This window comes from Nanorana parkeri, unplaced genomic scaffold (assembly GCF_000935625.1).
Source record: "Nanorana parkeri isolate BGI_ZX_2015 unplaced genomic scaffold, ASM93562v1 scaffold74, whole genome shotgun sequence".
Classification (NCBI taxonomy): domain Eukaryota; kingdom Metazoa; phylum Chordata; class Amphibia; order Anura; family Dicroglossidae; genus Nanorana; species Nanorana parkeri.
In genome coordinates, this window is record NW_017306342.1 from 2,116,544 (window position 1) to 2,136,848 (window position 20,305).

Here is a 20,305-nt window from a genome sequence, read left to right on the forward strand (position 1 = left end):
TTCAGTACTGAAAAGTGGGATCACACGCTCATTTAGAACAACTTTAAAATGCACAGTTTATTCTGTGCTTCTTATAAAATGGTAATATAAAAAATGTTTTGAACTGTTTTATGAGAAAGAAACTCTAAGCATAGTTCTGGTAAAAATATAAACTTCTTTGCAAACATACTAAACTATTATCAATAATCTGGGGTCATTGTTTCAATTGTCATTCATATAACTATTGTGAAAGTGTAACCAATACATCGTTATGTCATAAAAAAGAAATGGAAATCACATGGTACATTTAAAGCTGCCTTTTATGACAAGACAGAGGTAGACAGGTAGACAGACATACCTGAGAGCACCGATGTTGTCACCTTGCAATCCTGGACATTTTTGGATGGTTCTTTGATGCTAATTTAACATTCTAAATGTTGAAACTCTTTAGAACAACAAAAGTTTTACTCTACATTTTTAGGTCTTAAGTCTAATTTTAGAGAGCAAAATAATTAGGTTTAAACCCTTCTACACCAGATAGGCTTGTAATTGGAAGCAGGCTAAGAAAGCTACGTATTGATATTTGCTTTGTTTATCTATTGAGATGTTTAAAAGCTTTTTTACTGCTAGTTTCCAGCTTCTTAGCTGAAATAGGACTGCAGGGTTCCACGGCGACGAACATCACAGGTCCAGCAATGGAAACCACCTCCTAAGGAATTCGCATGGCGAATACTCACTTTAACAGTGGAGATACCTGCCAATTTAAACAAAAGTTATAGTTATTATTAACTGAATGCATCATAAGGGAACATATTCAAACAGTGCATGATGCTAATATACATAATTTTAAAACTGATTATCATGAAAAGGCAAATGCTAACACCTAATGGAAGGCAGCATAGAATGATACTTGGGTCTTTTTTAGCTCAACTTGTAACTGAATTGAAATGACAGCAGTGGTGTGTAAATTTAATGTAAAATGCCAGTATCAGCAGACACTTACCCAACTTCTCAAACATCTTCTGAATGGAAGTTTCATTGGCATCCACCATTACACGTTTTTCATCCAACATTAGGACATTCATTGATAGCCATTTTGAGGACATCCACAGAGGATGAGCTAAATAAAATAAGAGAGCATTAAATGATGTTTTAGTATAATTTATGAAGATGTTCTTCTTACTTGCAAGGCATGTAAATGTTTTTTCTAAACAAAGCATCTGTTTGAGTAATTTGTTACAGCAGATACACCTACCATCTTCTTCAATGGCTGTCTGATACAAAGGTCTTGTTTCAGCCAATGTGTCAAAAACCCCAAAACATGTTTTCTCTGGTATTTGCATTTAAATATAATGGCAAATTATGATATGAGCGTATGCATTAATACAAAGTCAATACCTACCATCTGGGATGAGTGGAGTGGGGGGTGTGACAACAGTCCAGCCAGCTTTCTTGAACAATTCGATCTGATCACAGAGACAGGAAACATATTTCAGCATGTGTACTATTGAAGGAAACAAATATGTGCATGCACTTTCAAATGTGTGGCCTAACCTACTGTCTTTTACCTACCTGATGGCAGGGACGATCTGGGTTAGAAAGTACAAGGCCTGGTCCAATAATATTGAAAGTGGCATCAATATGCATAGGATTAGGGTCCTTAAATGAGATAACATGCACCTTGTACTCTGGAGCCAGATGTCTGCGCATCCATTCAATCCCCAGGTAATTTGTTACCTAGTAATAAATTGGAAATTGATTTAATCACATAGATAAAGTGCAGAGCAATAAATAAAACGTAAAATAAATTAACAAAGTAACATTTTACAATTTTATGTCTTTTTTTCTGTGTATAGTCACCATTAAAAAACATTTCAAGGGGCAACAATGTTTTTTAATCTTTAGTTCTGGGTCCTGGGTCTCAAGGAATGTTGCCAAGTCCACCCTTATGGGAATGCTAGCTAACCCCTTTAATACTGGTACACATTCATTTTGGAGGGTCTGTAGATGAAGTACTTGTGAGGGACTGAATTATTCAATTTAGCCATGGAACCAGCATAGATTAGGTGTATTATTAACTAATTAAGTAACTATAATGGTTTGTGGTCAGTGTTGAATAAAATGTCTTTTTTAAGTTTACAAGCTTTGAAAAGTGATATTTTTTTAATTCTTTTTTATTATTTGCAGAAAATTGTTATTGGAAAAAGAAAAGATACAGGCATTATACTGTATGATTGTATGGTGGGTTGTTTTACAAAAAACCCACAATACCCAGCACTGTCTCACTTTCTTAGGCTGACTATATAGAATTGTATCCAATTCACAGGAATTGTCCAACATTTTTATAGTGGGTGGCCCTGCTGGAGTTGATTATTGATTTGGATTTGTCGAAGCAGCCGGCTGATCAGTAAATCAGCTGCAGCCACTGTTCATGCATTCTCACAGTGGTGGGCGCCTATTTTGCAAAATGGTTTGCCAATCTTGCTGCTAAGTAGAGGCTGAATAAAATGCACTGGATCCAGCAGTGCTCTTCAGAAGCCATTGCACCCGTAATAATGTCAGCATGCTGAAGGCAGTAAAATAAAAGGCAATAAAACAGAAAGCATAATGGATGACAGTCAGAGCCAAAGTACCTGGCTTCTCTGTGCAAAGATGTCTCTCCCGGCTCTCATGAAGTCAGCAGCATCAAAACAGGGCTCATGTTCTGTAGTAACAAATTTCCCTTGAGCAGCCAGCTTGTGTCGGTCTTCAACAGTGCGAATAGGATATTCCTGAAAAGCAGACATTAAGAGAAGTCAATATCCAACCTTTGCTATGAGTGCAGTTCCTGATCTTTCCAGCATTTCCCATGCTGTGTCCATCCATCACATGCAATATCTGATATACACACAATAATCCACTCAGTCCATAAGTGTCAGAGGTGTTCAGATGTATTACATGTTTTCCACAGCCAGGTACACCAAGCAAAGGAAAACACAAACAAACACTAAACAAAATGTATATTATAGCAGAGCTGCTTAGATTTGTAAGTATGACATATTAACTATATGTTTAACTATGTTTGTAAACCTGGAAAGGTTGACAACATTAAAATGAGCTGAACCAGAATTATTTTGTGTCTGTGTTAAAGCAGAACTCCGGGCACACATTTTATTAACCCTTGCAGTGGGGCTACAGCACAAGGGCTACCTGCTAATTTTTGTCTTGGTTAAAAAAAAATGATACTCACCTGATCCTCGGAGAGTGAGTATAACTTTTTTTTTTCTTAATCTAGGCAAAAATTAACAGTTGCCCCCTAAAAACGAGCGACTACCCCTGTACTGCAAGGGTTGATAAAATATGTGCCCGGTGTTCTGCTTAAATACCATTGGGAGTATGTAAAAGCTATATTATGTCTGTTCCTGCACCCATCACTGAATCAACCAAACTGATAGAGGATTCCTACATTTCCAGTTTAGGAATGACCTAGAGTATTGCAATACATGGGTTTTTTTGTTTTTTTTAGATTAGGGTTTGCATTAGGGTTATGCTATATTACTACAACCAGTTTAAAAGCTTAAAATGTGAAAAATTCAATACGTTATATATCTTAAGAGTTCTGAAATACATATTGGTGTACTGTAAATTAATGACCATAAAGTAGATGTCTTCTATCTGCTATTTTTTCAGGTATTAAGGTCATATTATAGATCACGTAAAAAAAATATTTTCATCTCAGGACCTCAGAAATAATAAATGACCTAGATGGTGATTAAACCTAGCAGTTGAGGTCATGTGTACTGTGTTAATGATAGGTTATGGATTACACTAAATTGCACCATAGCGCCCTCTGTTGGAGAAAAGACAGGTACAGTAGTGTTCCTGTACTGTATATAACAGGATGTCGCTCATAAGATGAAGGGTGGGATGGAAAATTGTTTCCTGCATTGCTCACTTCAGTCTGTATTTTAGACTGTTGTCTAATCATATTAGACAGGCTAGGTTTGACAATAAATTTGCTTTTTTAACTACTTAATATTTGTCAAAACGTTTTTTATTTTATATAAAAAAATTGTGCTATAATTCTCTATTTTGTGTTACAACCACGGCTGAACCTATTTCTTGCATTCAAATTATTTTAGTGTTACACTAGAATAGAATCCTAATGGCTATGCAAGCTTCAGTCAAGCTGTGAGTCACTTAGGGACTCCGAGATGGATGCCATAAGTGATGTCACCTCCTACTATTGTTTTCTTGTAGACAGTAAACTAACATAGTAAGCAGATTTTTTTGGGAATGTCTGGGACACTAAAAAATATCAGACTGTGTTATGCAGTGGAGTTGATTCAAATAGTGCACAGATCTAAAAATATTTTTTTTTTAATGCAAATATGTGAACTGCACTACACTGTGTGATCATAATATGTGTGAGAATAGGAATAAATGATTTATAGTAGGATTGTTTCTAGTCGCTGCATAGCTTACATGCTATTTGAACTTTATAATGGCGAATAGTCATAATCAACAGATTATATGTAAATTACCATTGTTTCGTTTGCACTGTGCCATTTGGCACTGCTGTTGTAAATTGCTCTTCTCATAATAATGTGTTATAACAGAGATCATTCCATGAGTTCAGCACAACTGAGAGATCTTTGCACAAAGTATCTATAAATGTTACTAATCAAGTATCTCTTTCATTCTGCACTATAGTATAGACTGTATTAATACAGCACTAATTAAAATATTTTAATTTCCAGTATATTTTCTGCTGGTCAGCCATTAATAAAATGAACCTTCTTTGGCAAAGGATATAGACCTTACTCCAGTATGCATTAGTTTAACTTGTTTTAAAAAGATATGCTTACACACAAATTTGACTTCATGAGATCAGATTAAATAATAACGCTGTATGGACTATGTTTGCACTCAGACATACACAACACATGTGGCATAGACACAGGTTGCACAGGACACACAGTATACCAGCAGACACAAAACACACCTGCCATCATGCTGCAGAGAGGAGCCAGGGCCCCGCAAGAAGCCGCGGCTTGTGCTCTTCAGTACCCTCTGGTGGTTGGGGAGTGCAGAGAGCTGCACACTGCCAGCATCTCCTCTCCTTTTCTCCCTCCCCTTTTTGCAGTCCTGCCACCAAGGATACATGAGAGATAGTGCCAATAGAGGAGTAAAAGCTGGAAAATGTAGCATGTTAGCCCTTTCTATGTCTAAAATCTTAGCACAATGTAAAATAAAATAGTGAAAATATAAATCTCGTCTGCCAAGTTATCTGTTAGAAATAGATCTTGTTCTCACCTATGCTTATTCTTAGTTTTATATAAAGGTTAAGTCCAGTAGGAGCTGGTAATATAGTACTGGGTAGATGTAAACTGCTTGAAGCACCCACAGACTTCTTATATCTAATCTATACTCCAATGGCGAGATTACGCAGACTCCACCTTCTATTTGCTGGGGCCATTAAGAACATAAATGATTCCAGGCCAAATTATAGCATGTAGTTACACTTTCTCGGCTGGATTTTCCATAGGGATTGCTTAAGAATTAGCAGTATCAGGCCATCATTGCACCCCAAAGAAACAATATGTTTTTTCTGGTATGGGTAATGATGGTGAACTTTCAAGAAGTTAAGGAAGAAGAGTTCATTGCTGATAACCCAGACAGATCTAAGAATATAGCAGAGGACTTGACTTGTAGCTTCCTCCCAGTAGTGATTTATCAGCTTTGCATAGACTCGCCCTTTTGTCGAAAGAGTATAGCTACTTTTTCTGATTTTCTGAATGTTATGTTGCTATATATTTTAAAGGCCTGGAAAAAGAAAATAATTTATAATGCATATTTCTGAATTATTAGCTTAGCCACTAAAAGGTATCACTTTGACAATACTTTCCCTTTTCCTCCTATGTATCTATTCCTGGCTAATACAATACATCACTAGCTTTTGCTTTCCGAAACATCAATTTCTAATTTATACTCTGAATATTTTTGCAATGCTCTTTAATTAACTGAATAAGGACATTTTCTATTTGTTTTTATATTGCAATATAAAAGAACATATACATGAAAAATGTACCGGAGGAGAGTTTACCTGGTCATAGAGCTCATCAGCCATTGTTGGTTTAGGTGCTGTGGTCCATTTCGCCCCACGACGGAAATAATCCTTAATTAAGGGACGGTAGGCCCTGTATTCAAAGAATCGGGACCTCCATGCCATAGGAGCTTCAATGATCTCGTTACCAACAACCAGCAGGATGTCTCTAGGCATAGCAGCATACAGACCTGCAATAGAACAAAATCATGGCTTATTATCATTTTTCTAGTCTGGGCATGTATAGAGCAACCTTTTTTTCACTCAGTGATCTTCTCTTCACACAACATGCACATCCACCCTGATCTGCTCTGTGATCAATGAAGCAGGAAGCGCTGTGCATTTAGCACTTCAGAGCTGTCACAAACCTGGCTGAAGTGCCAGGTCAACAGACAATCAAGCACAATCCTAGGCTCGGTCACCTGTATTGGAGAGCAGGGGAAACATATCTCCATAAAGAGAACTTGTCACCTCCAAATGCTGTCACACAGGGGCTTGTTATCCCCTTTTTGATAGAAAGACCAAGTGAAAAAATTTGAAAATCAAAAAAGAAAAAAAAAAGGGATAAAAAAGTAAAAAAATAAACAAATAAATTAAAAAAAAAAAATGTTTTCAACCATTGGTGGCTATATAAGTGTTTGAGATGATAAACAGAATGGAAGCACTTCAAAGCTTTAAAAAGTGATGTCACCTCCTGAACCACTAGAATAATTCCATTTTGCTAGTGTTTGGGTCACCTAGCATTTGTGAACTGTTTTTTTATGTTGACTGTTTCCTTAAGTGGTCACACATTTCTACTATTCTTTCAGCTTTAGTTAGATGATATAATGTTGTTCAGTAAAAACACACACAGATAGTCATTACGGTAATACAGCAATACCATTAGCACTCCAGGATGGTTGATGATGTAGCCCATCACCTGGCAGAGGAGTGGTTAATCTGTCCCATATATGTTACGTCAGGGAGCAGACATTCCCTCAATGGTTAGTGCAAGCCCACGCATATTGTGGAACTGGTTATTATGGTTGAAAGCCATTTGCTGTCATGACAACACACACACTGGCATGAGAATCCCAGCAACAAAGCTTCTACTCATGAGCTCGGAGTGGATTGTTTAATGAATGTCCTTTTCATCTGCTTGCCTGTGGAAAGACAAGTGCCCCTCAACAAGATATGACCACTATGCTCTGGGGCTTGCCTATGCTAATGACTGGCATGCTTCAAAACAAAATAATAGAAGGCCAGCTTATAACATTTAACCTGATTAAAAAGTGAAAGTTACCGGTACAAACTTTTTTCTTTTTTTTTTTTTACCAGAGTATTGCAGCATGAGGGACTTTATACAAAGACTTATCAGCCTCCTGCGATTTTCCCATGCTAGAGAAAAAGATTAGTCACTTTTATTTGAACAAAGCTGACCTCTTCTGAGTTAGCTGCGTATAACACATAGCAAAGTCCAAAGCAGGTCATTCATTAAATTGTGACAGTTTAATCTACTGCATACTCTGTGTATGGGGGGTACTGTTAACCCCAAGATTTAACACTGGAATAAGCACAGTACTAAAACTTTTTTTCTGCAAACTTAGGTTGATGACTGTGCTCATAAGTATGCGTGATCTACAAGGAGGGCAAAGTAACAAATACCCCGATGGATGTTCTTAATCTAATATATGAGGGCAATAGGAGAGTAGATGAGTCTTTCTTCAGTGTGACTTGTTCTTTACTAAAGCATTTTTAGTGGTATAGTTACTGACCAAAAGTGAGAAATAATTGAAATTAATTGCAGGTGCCGACTGTCTGCATCCAAGTGCAGGCACCTGGACCTGCACTGATGTGCACATTCAGGTCCGCGTGTACCTGCATGCAGCTGCACCCTCCCATAGGGATGTACAGATAGCTGCACACATTTGCACGGTGCATATGTCCCTCCCAGGAGCAGGTCTCTGCAAGGGTGTGTATGTCGTACAGATTTGCACGTTCTTGTGAATGGTGCCTTAAAGTGACACTAAACTCAGGAATCAAATTTTAAAAATGCATTCAAGTACCTCAACTATCAACAAAATATATCTTGTTTGTGTATCACTCAGCTATAGATCCTCAATTTATCTCTGAATTTATGCTGACGCTGTCCTTCCTTCTGGAGGGTGGCTACTTTTGTTCCCCATGGTCCCTGTGTGTTGTAAAGTAGTCAACACTCCAAGCTCTCTTCCATGATAGACTACAACTTCAGTATAAATTAGTAAACTAAACGTGAGATTGTAGTTCATCACAGGAGTGAGCTTGGAGCGGTGACTACTTTACAACACACACAGGAACCATGGGAAACAAAAATATCCCCCCTCCAGAAGGAAGGACAGTGTCAGCACCAATTCAGAGATGATTTGAGGATCTACAGCTGGGTGATACACAAAAAAGATAAATTTTTGTTCATAGTTAAGGTACTTGAATGCGAGAGGGTATGATATGTGGTGTTGTTGGACCAATGTTGTAAGATGTGCCCCTGAGTGTTGGAACTCAGGTGATTACTGTGTATTTTGTACTGTTGTTTATATGAAAAATCTAATAAAAACAATTAAAAAAAAAAAGGTACTTGAATGCGTTTTTAAGATTTAATCCTTGAGTTTAGCGTCACTTTAACCTCCCTGGCGGTATTCCTGAGTGTAGCTCGGGGTTACTTTTCCATACCATATGCGGTAACCCTGATCTACACTCGGGAATGACGCATAGCATTTAGTTACCTTGTCCCTCGAGCAGCGAGCGCTGTGTTCTCCGGCCGATGCCGGCATCCGTCTTCCAGGTTCCGTCCCTTGCAGGCGTACGCATTGCAGGGGGGCGGAACCCCAACAAAACCGAAAAAATTTGAAAAAAAAAATAGAACGAAAAATGACACGAAAAAAGGAAAAAATCATACCGCCAGGGAGGTTAAAGTTCATTTCATTTATTGAGAAAGCCGAGTGCAGAAAAGTAGCTTACCTGTAGATTCGAAGTCAGGTGTTTTATACTGAACTGACCAATCAATTACTTCAGGTCTTTGGACAATAACGCCTTCATGTCGTAAAATATTGCACATTTCCTCCATTTCCTGTACAGCTTTCTTCACGTGTTCGTGAGGAAAGCTCGCTCCTCCATATTTCTGATAGAAAGGCCAGTACTTTTCATATGTGTTGGCCTAATATGGACAAAGAGAAATGCACATTTTATGCAATTGCTTTAAAAATAATGTTCAAGCCATTTTCTCATGGAACTACCGCAAAAAGTCTGGTAATGCGATATGTCACTTTAGAACATTGTAATTTGTCTATCAACTGACATCTGTCACCCTCATCTACATCTCTGACTTCTCAGCCTATGTTATATAATACAGTCATTTCAGCTTCTCTTTTACTCTCTGGCAAAAATATTTTAAGAAACAGATGCAACACTAGATGTCACGGACAGCTGCCTCCTGACGCTAGTTAATGGCTTTGCCAGACCAGCGCTGTCACTATTGCATTTCTCTGTTAACGACTATGACGACTATGCTTTTAACCCTTACTCTTCCCTGGCTGGCTTTTTAAAAGGCTGCCATAAAGCCGAGTTTTTAATTGTCCCATCATGAGCTATTGATACATTTACTGCCACTGTTTCATTCTGAACAGCAATGTGTGGCTTTAATCACGCATTTATTAAAAAGAAAGCCTATCAATGAATGCCGCCTGTCTGCCTCTGTTAATGAATTGCTAAAGTTGGGTAGATTTACTTCTTCTTAAGGAAGTGTATAGTTTGTATGCACTTTATTTATTATGGTTAGGGCAAAATAAAATAATTATTCGTTTATTAATCAGGCAAGTATAAAATATTGCATATGAATATTCTGTAGTTTTCTAGGCAGCCAACAGGTGGACCTCTGGGCTCCTTTTCACTTGTTTTCCTTTGTCTCCTTAGCACCAGCTTTAAAGCAGAATTCCAGGCAAATAAAATCTTAAGCCAGCCTGCAACCAAACAAGTAGCCCTGTCAACAGTATGCGTTAAAATCAGAGGTTTTAGTTGCACAGACTTTTGGGCAAAAATATGTAGAAGCCACACTGACGCGCCAAGGCACCTCTGCAAAGTGTGGTCCTAACTCTGTGTATCCGAGTCTCCAAGTGTGAGCATATTAATGAAGTCGATAGATTGCATGCAGGTGTACCTGGAGGTAGCCTACTCCTCCTAATAAGGTGCAGGGACGCACGGGGGGCCCAGCAACCAAAAATGCACGCTGGGACCCCAGTGCATCCCCCAAACCAAAAATAGTCAAACTAGAAAAAAGTGGTACATGCATGAATCCATAAGCAGCCTCTATAGCAGGGAGCACACCGGGAAGGCCCACAACAATACAAAACACAAAAATTCCCCAGCCTCAACCCGCCAGCCAGCCTGCAACCAAACAAGTAGCCCTTGTGTTTTGTGTTTTGTATTGTTGTGGGCCTTCCCGGTGTGCTCCCTGCTATAGAGGCTGGTTATGGATTCATGCATGTACCACTTTTTTCTAGTTTAAATAAAATCTTAACCCTTGCAATGGGGCTACCCCTGCATTGCAAGGGTAAGTGCTCATTTTGTCTAGGGTGCTAAAATAAAAAAAAGTTATACTCACCCGAACCATGATCCTGGCTTGCTCTTAGACTGGTCCTTTCAGCTCCCCCTCCGCTCCAGCAGACAAGGTATGGGACGTGAGGGACATAACATCGTTGGATCGGAGAAGGAGACAGGCTGGAGGGAGCATTGTAAAAGCAAGCCAGTATCGCAGTTCGGTGAGTATAAGTTATTTTAGCTCCCTAAAAATAGCAAGCACTTAACCCTTGCAGTGTGGGGGTAGCCCCACTGCAAGGGTTAATATTTATTTTGCCCGGAGTATTGCTTTAACAAAGTCGGTTATTTACAGAGCACAATAGCACAAGTAAAGTTCGCACACACAAAATGTGCCATGTCTTTAGATAACCTATAGTGCTCTGGTAACCCTTTGTTTTTTTTGGTAAAACAAAGATTGTATACTCAAATTAAAGGCAGATATAAAATATAATTTTTAAATATGTATTAATGTAAAAAAAAAAAAATACAATTGACCTTAAACCTTTATAGTTTTCCTTTAAGGAAAATGAAGTATGTGTATTTCCCTAAAAACAACAAAAATACAAAAGTAAGCTGCAATGTCCACATCTGGTTATTACATGTAGAAAGCCTTCTTCTTGAAAAGACAGATATAATGGTAAGGGTAAATACATAGGCCAGTCATGCTGGGCCCCTCATGGCTGTTGGGGTGGTTGCACCCTGTCTAGTTACACCAGTGGCAGAACTACTGCCGTAGCGGCCACTATTTGGTCTGGGGCAGAGGGGGGCCTGGAAAGCAGCAGGAAGGAAGGCTCTTCAATGGGTTCCTAGTACCGGCCCGCGGGCCAATTTTATCCTGTGAACCAGTACCATCTGGCCCACAGCTACAAGGCCTGAATCTCTGTCAGATGCAGACTTCATAGTTGCTCCTGTCAGCTCCGGCACTCACTGGCTCCTTTCAGCCGGAGCTCTGACAGTTCTGAGCTCTGGCCGAAAGGATTGATTAGTAAGGTCTGCACCAGACCTTACTAATCAACCCCTGGATCACCAGGGGTTGTGCGGGTGACTGCGGAGGAGGTGGGGGAGGAGGAGCCCCATCAATGCCAGTCTGCATTAGAGTGTAAGCTCCTCTGTACAGAAACTAATGTGACTGGCTCAGTGTTCTCTGAGCTATATAAATATATAATAGAGTGAGACTAGACTGTGGGGGGACCACAAGTACCAGCATGCTATTAGTAGGGGGTGGGGGGGGCTAGCCATGTAGTCTGTATGGGGCCCCATGATTTCTAACGGTGGCCCTGTGTATAAGACCCCATTAACACTTGTAAGTTTAGGTGTAATTAAGGATTCCTGCGTCAAGAACTTTCGTTTTCCTGCAGCAAGAATCCCTAATCTAGCGTTTACAAGCAGCAGCTGTCACCCATTTACGTTAATGATCAGGTGACAGCCACTGCATGTAAACGCTTGCACACTGCATGTAATGGTATTTGATATAATTACATGTAGTTAGGAATCAATTACTATCCTTGTGTGCATCGATCGTGCATCCAGGGATAGTGATTTGATTCTAATTGCATGTAATCATGTCATATATAATATATGCTGTAGATCAGGCATGACTGTAGCAATGTGTTGTTCAGTGGCATTTTTTTTTTTGGGGGGGGGATACAACATTTTTCTATGGGGCCTTGTGATTTCTAGTTACGCCCCTGAGTTACACCCTAATACAAGAAGCAAGTGAAGGCAGCTCTGTAGGCCTTTTTGCACATGTTTTTATAGTACATTACATTTCTTTCAACATTCACAAACCACAATGTATTCAGAAGGGAAGATTCCCCTGGGAACATGTCTTGTACAGTCTGCTGTTCCTGTCTCTAAGTGATGAGCTCTGCAGCCAAACAAGAGCCCCAGCTGCCCCATGCTTCTCATGTGATATTTCTCACATTCTTCCCATGTCCACGTATTTCTAGTAGAATCAAATAGTGTCTATTTAGTCATTAACACAAGTATGTAACACCGCTGTTATAGTCCCCCTATTCTCATAAATATACCATGTGTGCTAGCTAACAGAAAGAATGAATAAATATGTTATTAATTTAATGACACAACAAACATTCCGGCAAAGTATGGCCCTAACAACATAAGTAGAACATGAAAAAGCCATGCTTTAGAAGGCGACTATAATGCTTCCATGGTAAGTTTTATTTTACATTTTCTTTCCACGTACATGTTTATTAAAGCTTATCTCTGTGGGGAAAACTCCCCTTTCAATGGGTCTATCCCTGCACTGCAAGGGTTAACTGCTTGTTATTGTCTGAGTAACATGTGTAATGGGCATTTTCTTACCTGAACCCCGCTCCCACAGGCTGCAACCTCTCGCCCTGCTTTTGGCTGGTTGAAGGCCTGCTGACATCATCACGTACAATGCAGGGCCCATAGCCTTGCATTATACAGGAGGATGGTGACAATCCACATGCTGGAGCAGAGGGCAGGGAGGTGAGCACCGACTGCCAGGTAAGAGGGGGTCAGGTAAGTAAAAGTCCTTTATACAATACCCCTAGGCATGAAAGAGCAGTTAACCCTTGCAGTGCTGGAGTAGCCCCACTGCAAGGGGAGGTTTTTTTCCCCTGGAGATAGGCTTTCAGTGATATATTCTTATAACTGTTTGAATTGTATATAAACTGTATTTTATAAATAAACACTTAAAGCTGAAAGCTGGCCATCTTCAAAAGTGTATCTTGCAGTGGGACCCCACCACACTGCAACAGTTAATTGCAATTTTGTCCAGGGGGATTGGAAAAGGCAGAAATACTTACCTTGTGCCTTATACCTGCAGGCTTCCTTCCAGCTGTACAACCATTCCTCAGAAACTGCTTCTTTATGCTGCTCCTCCAGGTACAGTCCCTCTGATATCATCATGTACAATGCTGTACCAGCAGTCCTCCCATATACCGGGAGAAAGCAAAGAATCACACCAGCCACCAGGGGAGCAAGGAATAAGGTAAGTATTGTGCTCATTTCAATCCTCCTAGACAAAACAAGCAACTTATCCCTGCAGGGTGAGGCGGAGACACTGCAAGATGAATTTATGTAAGGTGCTTCCATGGCACCTTGAAAATTGGGCTTTTCCAATAAGATAGCCCAGCACTGCATTTTGTAATTGTTCTCTGTTTATGTTTATGAGCCGCTTGTTTGCTAGAAGAGAGGTAGGAGAGGGGTTAGGTTAGACGTGTTCATGAGCAGTTAACCCTTGCAGTGGGCGGGGGGCACTGCAAGGGCTAATAATAATTTTCCCTGGTTCTGCTTTAGGCTATTCAGGCTATTCACAGCATAGCAGAACTGAGCTTGGTAAAAAGGCAAAGTATGCCCCCTGCTGGTTGTACTGTGAAATCTGAAAAATCCATATGCAATATTTTACATTTATCTCCCTACAAAGAGAAAAACATTTTAGTCCTGACCTTAATAAATAAAATATATCTGAAAACATTATACATTCTCTTAAAATGTTTGATTGTTTGTGTTGTAAATATTCACAAATGGTTGGAGATCTTCAATTGCACTGAATGTGGAAATCAGTAAATCACAAGTGTTGTATATAAATATGTTAAATTGTGTATCATGTATGTACCGTTCATAATGTTACTTTCAATACCTTGCTTTTAAAAAAAAAAAAGAAGTTACAAAATGAACCAATATTTTTATTTTTTTTTACAAATTTAAGTGTACTACAGTCATATAATAAAAAAAGGTTGCTCTGCCAAAAAACTGCAGTGCCAATGTGAATGTGCCCACAGGAGGGTAAACCACTCTTGTGTTTAAAGTGTGCCTAAGAAAAGCATGAGCTGAAAATAGGAGCCATCAGTGATTGTCCCCCCACTGTGGAAACATCCACACGCCACATTCTATTAAGTATTCATATTCTATCCACAGACCATATTTGCAATATTGTATTGATATTAGTAGGAACACTGGATGGCACTGTAGCTGGGAAGCTCTGAGATCCTCACGCTCACACCTGTGCACACATTACTCTTGGCAGCATTGCAGCCTTTTGGGAAAATGTGTTGTTTCAACCGAGGTTAATGCGTGTATTGTGAGAAAGTAGAGGCAACAGTTGTCTGTGTTTGTTTGGCAGAGCCTGGCATAAATTAGAGCCTTACCTTCAATTCCTGTGTAAACAGACATCAAATAAATGAGCAGCTTACCTTGACTTCCACTGTGAATGGAGGAACACTTGCATTTTCTGGTCTCCCCACAATGACTTCCTCCAGGGGGTCCCACTCATTGTAAGAGCAGACAGGAGAGTCTTGGGGGACGGTTTCGTCAGCAGTGCAGGCTTTCTGGGCAGCCGCAGCTGCCTGGGTGCTCTGGAAAGTTCGCTGCACCCATCCGACGAAGCCCTTGCTCAGCTGAAATGACAAGAGAACCCTAATAAAGGCAAAGCACTCCCAAATTGTTTTTTTTGTACTGAATATAATATAAGGAGAAAAAAGGTTTTAGATAGAGATATATACACACACACATACATTTACTAAGGCCTTAAGCGCAAAAGTAAAAAGGCTTTTAAAGGCATTTTTCATTTTTTTATGTCTCTGATCGCAGTTCTATTTCATCCAATATGTTCAAGCGCATTCTGGCATTCAGTTCCGACTTTTAGAGCAACGTTTAGGGGCATAGAAAAAAATGCAGTGTTTTGAGAGGAGCTTACTAGCATAATTTATGTGCAAATGTTCATAAATAGATGCAAATGTGCGTTTATGATCACAAATTAATTCTAGGGCCTAGAATAGATGAATATTCTAGCCAATAGAATTAGTTTACACACATATGCCTCCGAATGCCATATGTGTGAAAAACGCAACGCGAGTGATTATGCATTATGTGAGCACTTTATACGCTGGATTTTTCTACCAGCTTCTGGAAGATAGATTAAGCATGGATGGGAATTTTAATACACCTGTGTGCATGAGTCCTAAAGGAGTAGAGGTGGTTGACTTAACAACGTGAAGGTTCACTATGTAAAGCGAAAGTTAATATGCTAGTAAATAAGATACAAATGGGGCTACTTTGAATACCCATCATGTGCAAAGATTAGTAAGTCCATTAGTAAGTTAAATCCAATATAGTTATTTATGCGCATCTTGCGCTCTCTCTCTCACTCTCTCTTTCTCTGTACAAAGTAGGTATAGGGGAACTCACGGATCTTGCAGCAGAGATTGACAATAGACCATTGACAATAAAATGTTGAGGCTTTGACTTATCACTGCTGCATGACTGGTGAGTACCTCTACTTTGGATGTGTATGGATACACCCACCCAGGCATTTACAGTACCTTACAAACTGGTCTATACAGAGAGATATATATATATATATATAATAAATTCATAAATGTGTTGGTAGAAATGTGGATGTGTTAGCATGCATCCTCCTAGTGGTGGCTGGGGACAGTGCAGCTTACATGCCGTACAGTATGGCTGGAATGCACGCTCTTGCAATAAGGGCCTGTTGTCTGTGCTGAGATTAATGGCCTTGTAGTAAGTCAGTCATGCCACGCTGCACGTACACATGTGACATATGTTATCAACCACTCCAAAGAGTTACACTGTGCTCTTGGAGAAGCAGTGGTCAAAGTAAACCATGTAGCAGCTGCTGTAAACAAGATTACAGCTCCTATCTTATCAGGCACCTCTGAGCTGAGCATGTGGTCTTCCTATGGACAGAGCACTTCCTATAGCTTGCCTGGCTTGAAAAGCTGGTATGGTTTGCACAATTGTTTGTTTAACCCCTTCTATGTAGGCTGGATTTGCAAAATCAGCAGTCTGGTTCTATAAGCTATAAAAATAATTCCTCCTCCATATGATTAGCAGAATAGTTATACAGAATAATTTTACAATTACAGGCAACATTAATATTTAAGGATATGTAAGCACTTCCAGCAGTTTCAGCCAGTGGCGCACAATAAGGGATCCTGTGCAAAACCAATTTTTGTGCCCCAATTTAACTGCTGGCCAAATAAAATGACTAAAGTTGCCCATACATTGAATGATTTTCATTTGGAAATCGTACATGAATGATCTTTTGAACGAAAATCAAACACTTGATGGTACATCACCGACTTTCGTTTTTGATATTGTGATTGAAATTCTTCAATCGGTCAGGTTAGAAATATTTTCTCTGATCGAACGCAAATCGGTGGGGTTTTCGTTCGTCAAAAATCACAGCAAGAACACAGCACATGCGCAAAAGGAAATTATTTCCGTCGTTCGTCAAAAATTGGTTGGTTAGCATGGCTAACGAACGATTTCCGAAATCGACATTTGACTATGCTTGATGGGGAAGTCTAGGTATATTTGAACGAGGGTTCGTGGCAGAAACTAAACATTTTGAACCAAAATCCTACAATGTATGGCCACCTTTGCTGAATATCGAAAGTCATGCCCAAACATGTCACATCTACCCAAGATTATATATAATCAACAGTACCCCATACTAAAAGGTAACAGGACATTTATTTGTGACCAATAAAAATGGTGTTTTAAGGCTGCTGAGAAACGTTTCGAGACCACGCAGGGTCTCTTCATCAGGGCATAAAGAGTCAAGAGTCTTTATGCCCTGATGAAGAGACCCTGCGTAGTCTCGAAACGTTGGCTCTTATGATTGTGTGATGTCTATGTCCAATAAAAGGACATGTTGGATTATTCTACTGAGTGCTGGTGATTCCTCTTCCTACTTTTCACTATAGCACCCGCTGGATATGCTCTATTGCTGTATAGAGTGTGCTGGATTTATTGCATCCAGCACCCATCTGACCCACATTTAGTAAAAATTGACCTCTAAGGGGTCTATTCACGAAGCTGCCGAAGGATCTAGCCGTAGCTTCGGCCGATCCTTCGGCTAGCTTCGGCCCCAGGACCACTTCGGTTCAGTAGAACCGAAGGGGTCCTGTACGGGCTATTCACTATACTCGAACGTGGCAGAGCAGCTCAGTCGAGCCAAGCGCATATGCATCGGCTCGGCTGAGCCATGCTGAAAGCCGAAAGCCTGCTTCTGACAGCTGGGCGGAGCCTGCCGTGATCTTACGGCTGGCTCCGGCCACTTGCAGAGAGATCAGCGTCCCTGGTTACCTGCTAACCAGGGACACTGATCTCCAAACAGCTAACTCTCCCTGGCGCCCGGGAGTCTCCTGCTCCCGGCCGCCAAGGAGAGAAACACTGCTATTTCTTTTTTTCTTCACGGAGTGATGTCAGAATAGAAAAGAAAAAAAAATGTTTCCCATTGAAATGCATTGCTACATTACTATTGGCTATTTCAATTTGCAATAGCCAATGGTAAACTAGCATTGTACCCGCCCTCTGCTGCACTTCAAAGTTAATTCAGCCACTGTTTTGCAAAACATTGAGTGCTGTTGGCTGCTTTGGGAACTGGGTGATAATAATTTCAGCAGTGATCAGTCCAGTAATATACCAGCATGTAATAATATAAATAATAGCCACATTACTATAGTCCTGGATATATGCAAATAATATTGTCATCACCCAGGACATGGTGAATGTGTACAGTTCATTGGGAGCCTAATAAAAACTAATGGCATTCACTAGGAGCACATAGGCCCCCCGTTCACACCATAGTGTTGCTCTAACGGCATAGTATCCTAAGTGTCCTGGTGCATTACCATTAATTCTAAATAGCACCCCAACGCAGCAGAGCACAGCGTGCCTTAACACAATACCATGCATTGTGGTGATTAAAAAGTAATGCATGCACTAATTTTTTCACCGCAGCACAATGCACACCTGTCAGGGGGTGCAATGGGGTGCTATTCAGAAAAATAGCAATGCAAAACACTAGCGCACCTAGAATGTGCGGCATTGCATTGTGCAATAGCATGCACTAAAAGCATGGGCACCATGTCTGTAGCGCAATGCTGTGGTGTGAACAGGACCATAAGGTTCAAATCAAAGTTAGGCAGTGAGAACCTAACTGCTTTCCACCTGGTGGCATGAAGCTCATTCCCAGGCATAAGGAAAGATACTAATCTAGATTGGCTATAGTCCATTTCTGTGATGTGCTACAAAATATCAGGGTTGATTTACCAAAAAAGTGAATGTTTACTAAACTTCGTGAATTAAAAAAAGGTGTGTTTGCTCTGAACTTTGAACACCCAATCATGTGCGAGGGAAAGAAAACCAGGATTTTTGCTTGCACATGATTAGATGATTGAAGTAAACACATCTTCTTCACATTATTTACTAAGCTAGGTGAACATACACTTTGAAATGGGAGCATTCACTTTGCTAAGTAAACAGTTACAAGCATGTAGCTGTAGGGCTATTACTGGATACATATGTTTTATATCAACCAAAAAGAAGCAAAAACCATATGATCATGTAAAACTGACCCAAAGGTCAGCGACTCATTTTTACCACATCTGTGGAACTACAAGTCCCAGCACACTAGTGCATTGACTTTTCTGTTTTATTCGCAAGAACAGCCTAACTCACTGCTGAAATAAGATAGTAGTTCTGCTCCTGCCTTTATTTAAAAAGAAATTTCCTTAGCGCTCTGTAAAGTAGAGAGTGAGTTTTGATGCCTGGGCTCTGAATTTGGGGGGGAGGTGGCATTCCAGAATGGCCTCTTCACTGGGAACTGTATTTTTAGCAACAGCTGGAGAGCTTTCAGCCACTCCTGAAACAACCCCACATGGAGAGTCAATAAAGTAGATTGCATCGTGTGGCTTGGGGGGGTTATTTACTAACAAAGGGCCAGTATGCAGAAACCAGTTCAATGTAATGAGTGCAAATTGAATGAGGAAACTCAAACCCCTAGATGTTGTACACACCCCTTTGTCAGCATATTTACAACTGTATTAACATTGTTACATAATAACACAAAGACGTAAATATTTTTACACTTTGTAGCCATTTTAAGACCATCCATAACCCCCCACACACACACACACACACACGTACACACACACACACACACACGTACACACACACACGTACACACACACACACAAACACACAAAGTTATATGTATTAATCAGTAAGGCCACGTTTTAATCATGATAGCTGGCTATAGACATGAGATGAGCATAGACTGGCAACAATAATATGTAGGCATCGTGGCCATGTTCTAGGGGCAATGATCAGTCAGGTAGGATTGAAGCCCATCCCTATTTTTAGAACTGCTTCGTTAGCCATAACTGTAAATGCCCAGATAGCCAGATCATGCCATTTTATATCAACACCCGACCAAAGAGGAACCTTGCAATCATATTGATGTACCTAGCTGTCATGTGAGACCTATGGTCAGATTTAGGATAACTTCAAACAATTTGAATTTATTTTCAGTTTTGGAGCACTGGTGAAATGTATGACCTCTCTGTCAGGTTTTTGTTCATGTCCTGATGACAACATTGGACAGGAAGTGGTGAGGAATGTTTCTAATGGTGTCACATGCAGCAAAAAAAGTTATTCTGCCTGATACAAAAAAAGTTTGCTGGAGTTGAGCTTTAAACCAACTGAGCACAGATAGAGATTATCTCACAATATTGGCAAAATCGCTGCTGTTGTGTGATAAACTACCCTTGTATAGATATAGAAATAGAGTTTAAAATGTTCACAATTTGCTTGGGTATTTCAAGTTCTAAAGAAAATCTTTTCACCTAATTA

At 39.9% G+C, this 20,305-nt stretch overlaps 1 protein-coding gene across 1 annotated transcript in view; it reads right to left on the reverse strand.

Moving 5' to 3' along the window:
• Nucleotides 1-492: 492 nt before the first annotated feature.
• GATM (glycine amidinotransferase) overlaps nt 493-20,305 on the reverse strand; it is a 21,019-nt gene continuing 1,206 nt past the window's right edge. The window contains exons 2-9 of the mRNA XM_018576704.1: nt 14,836-15,039; nt 9,038-9,233; nt 6,065-6,255; nt 2,613-2,750; nt 1,552-1,716; nt 1,382-1,445; nt 983-1,099; nt 493-733 (exon numbers count right to left, since the gene is read on the reverse strand). Coding sequence (XP_018432206.1) covers nt 621-733; nt 983-1,099; nt 1,382-1,445; nt 1,552-1,716; nt 2,613-2,750; nt 6,065-6,255; nt 9,038-9,233; nt 14,836-15,039 — 1,188 coding nt within the window. The 3' untranslated portion in view covers nt 493-620. The remainder of the gene's footprint in view (nt 734-982; nt 1,100-1,381; nt 1,446-1,551; nt 1,717-2,612; nt 2,751-6,064; nt 6,256-9,037; nt 9,234-14,835; nt 15,040-20,305) is intronic.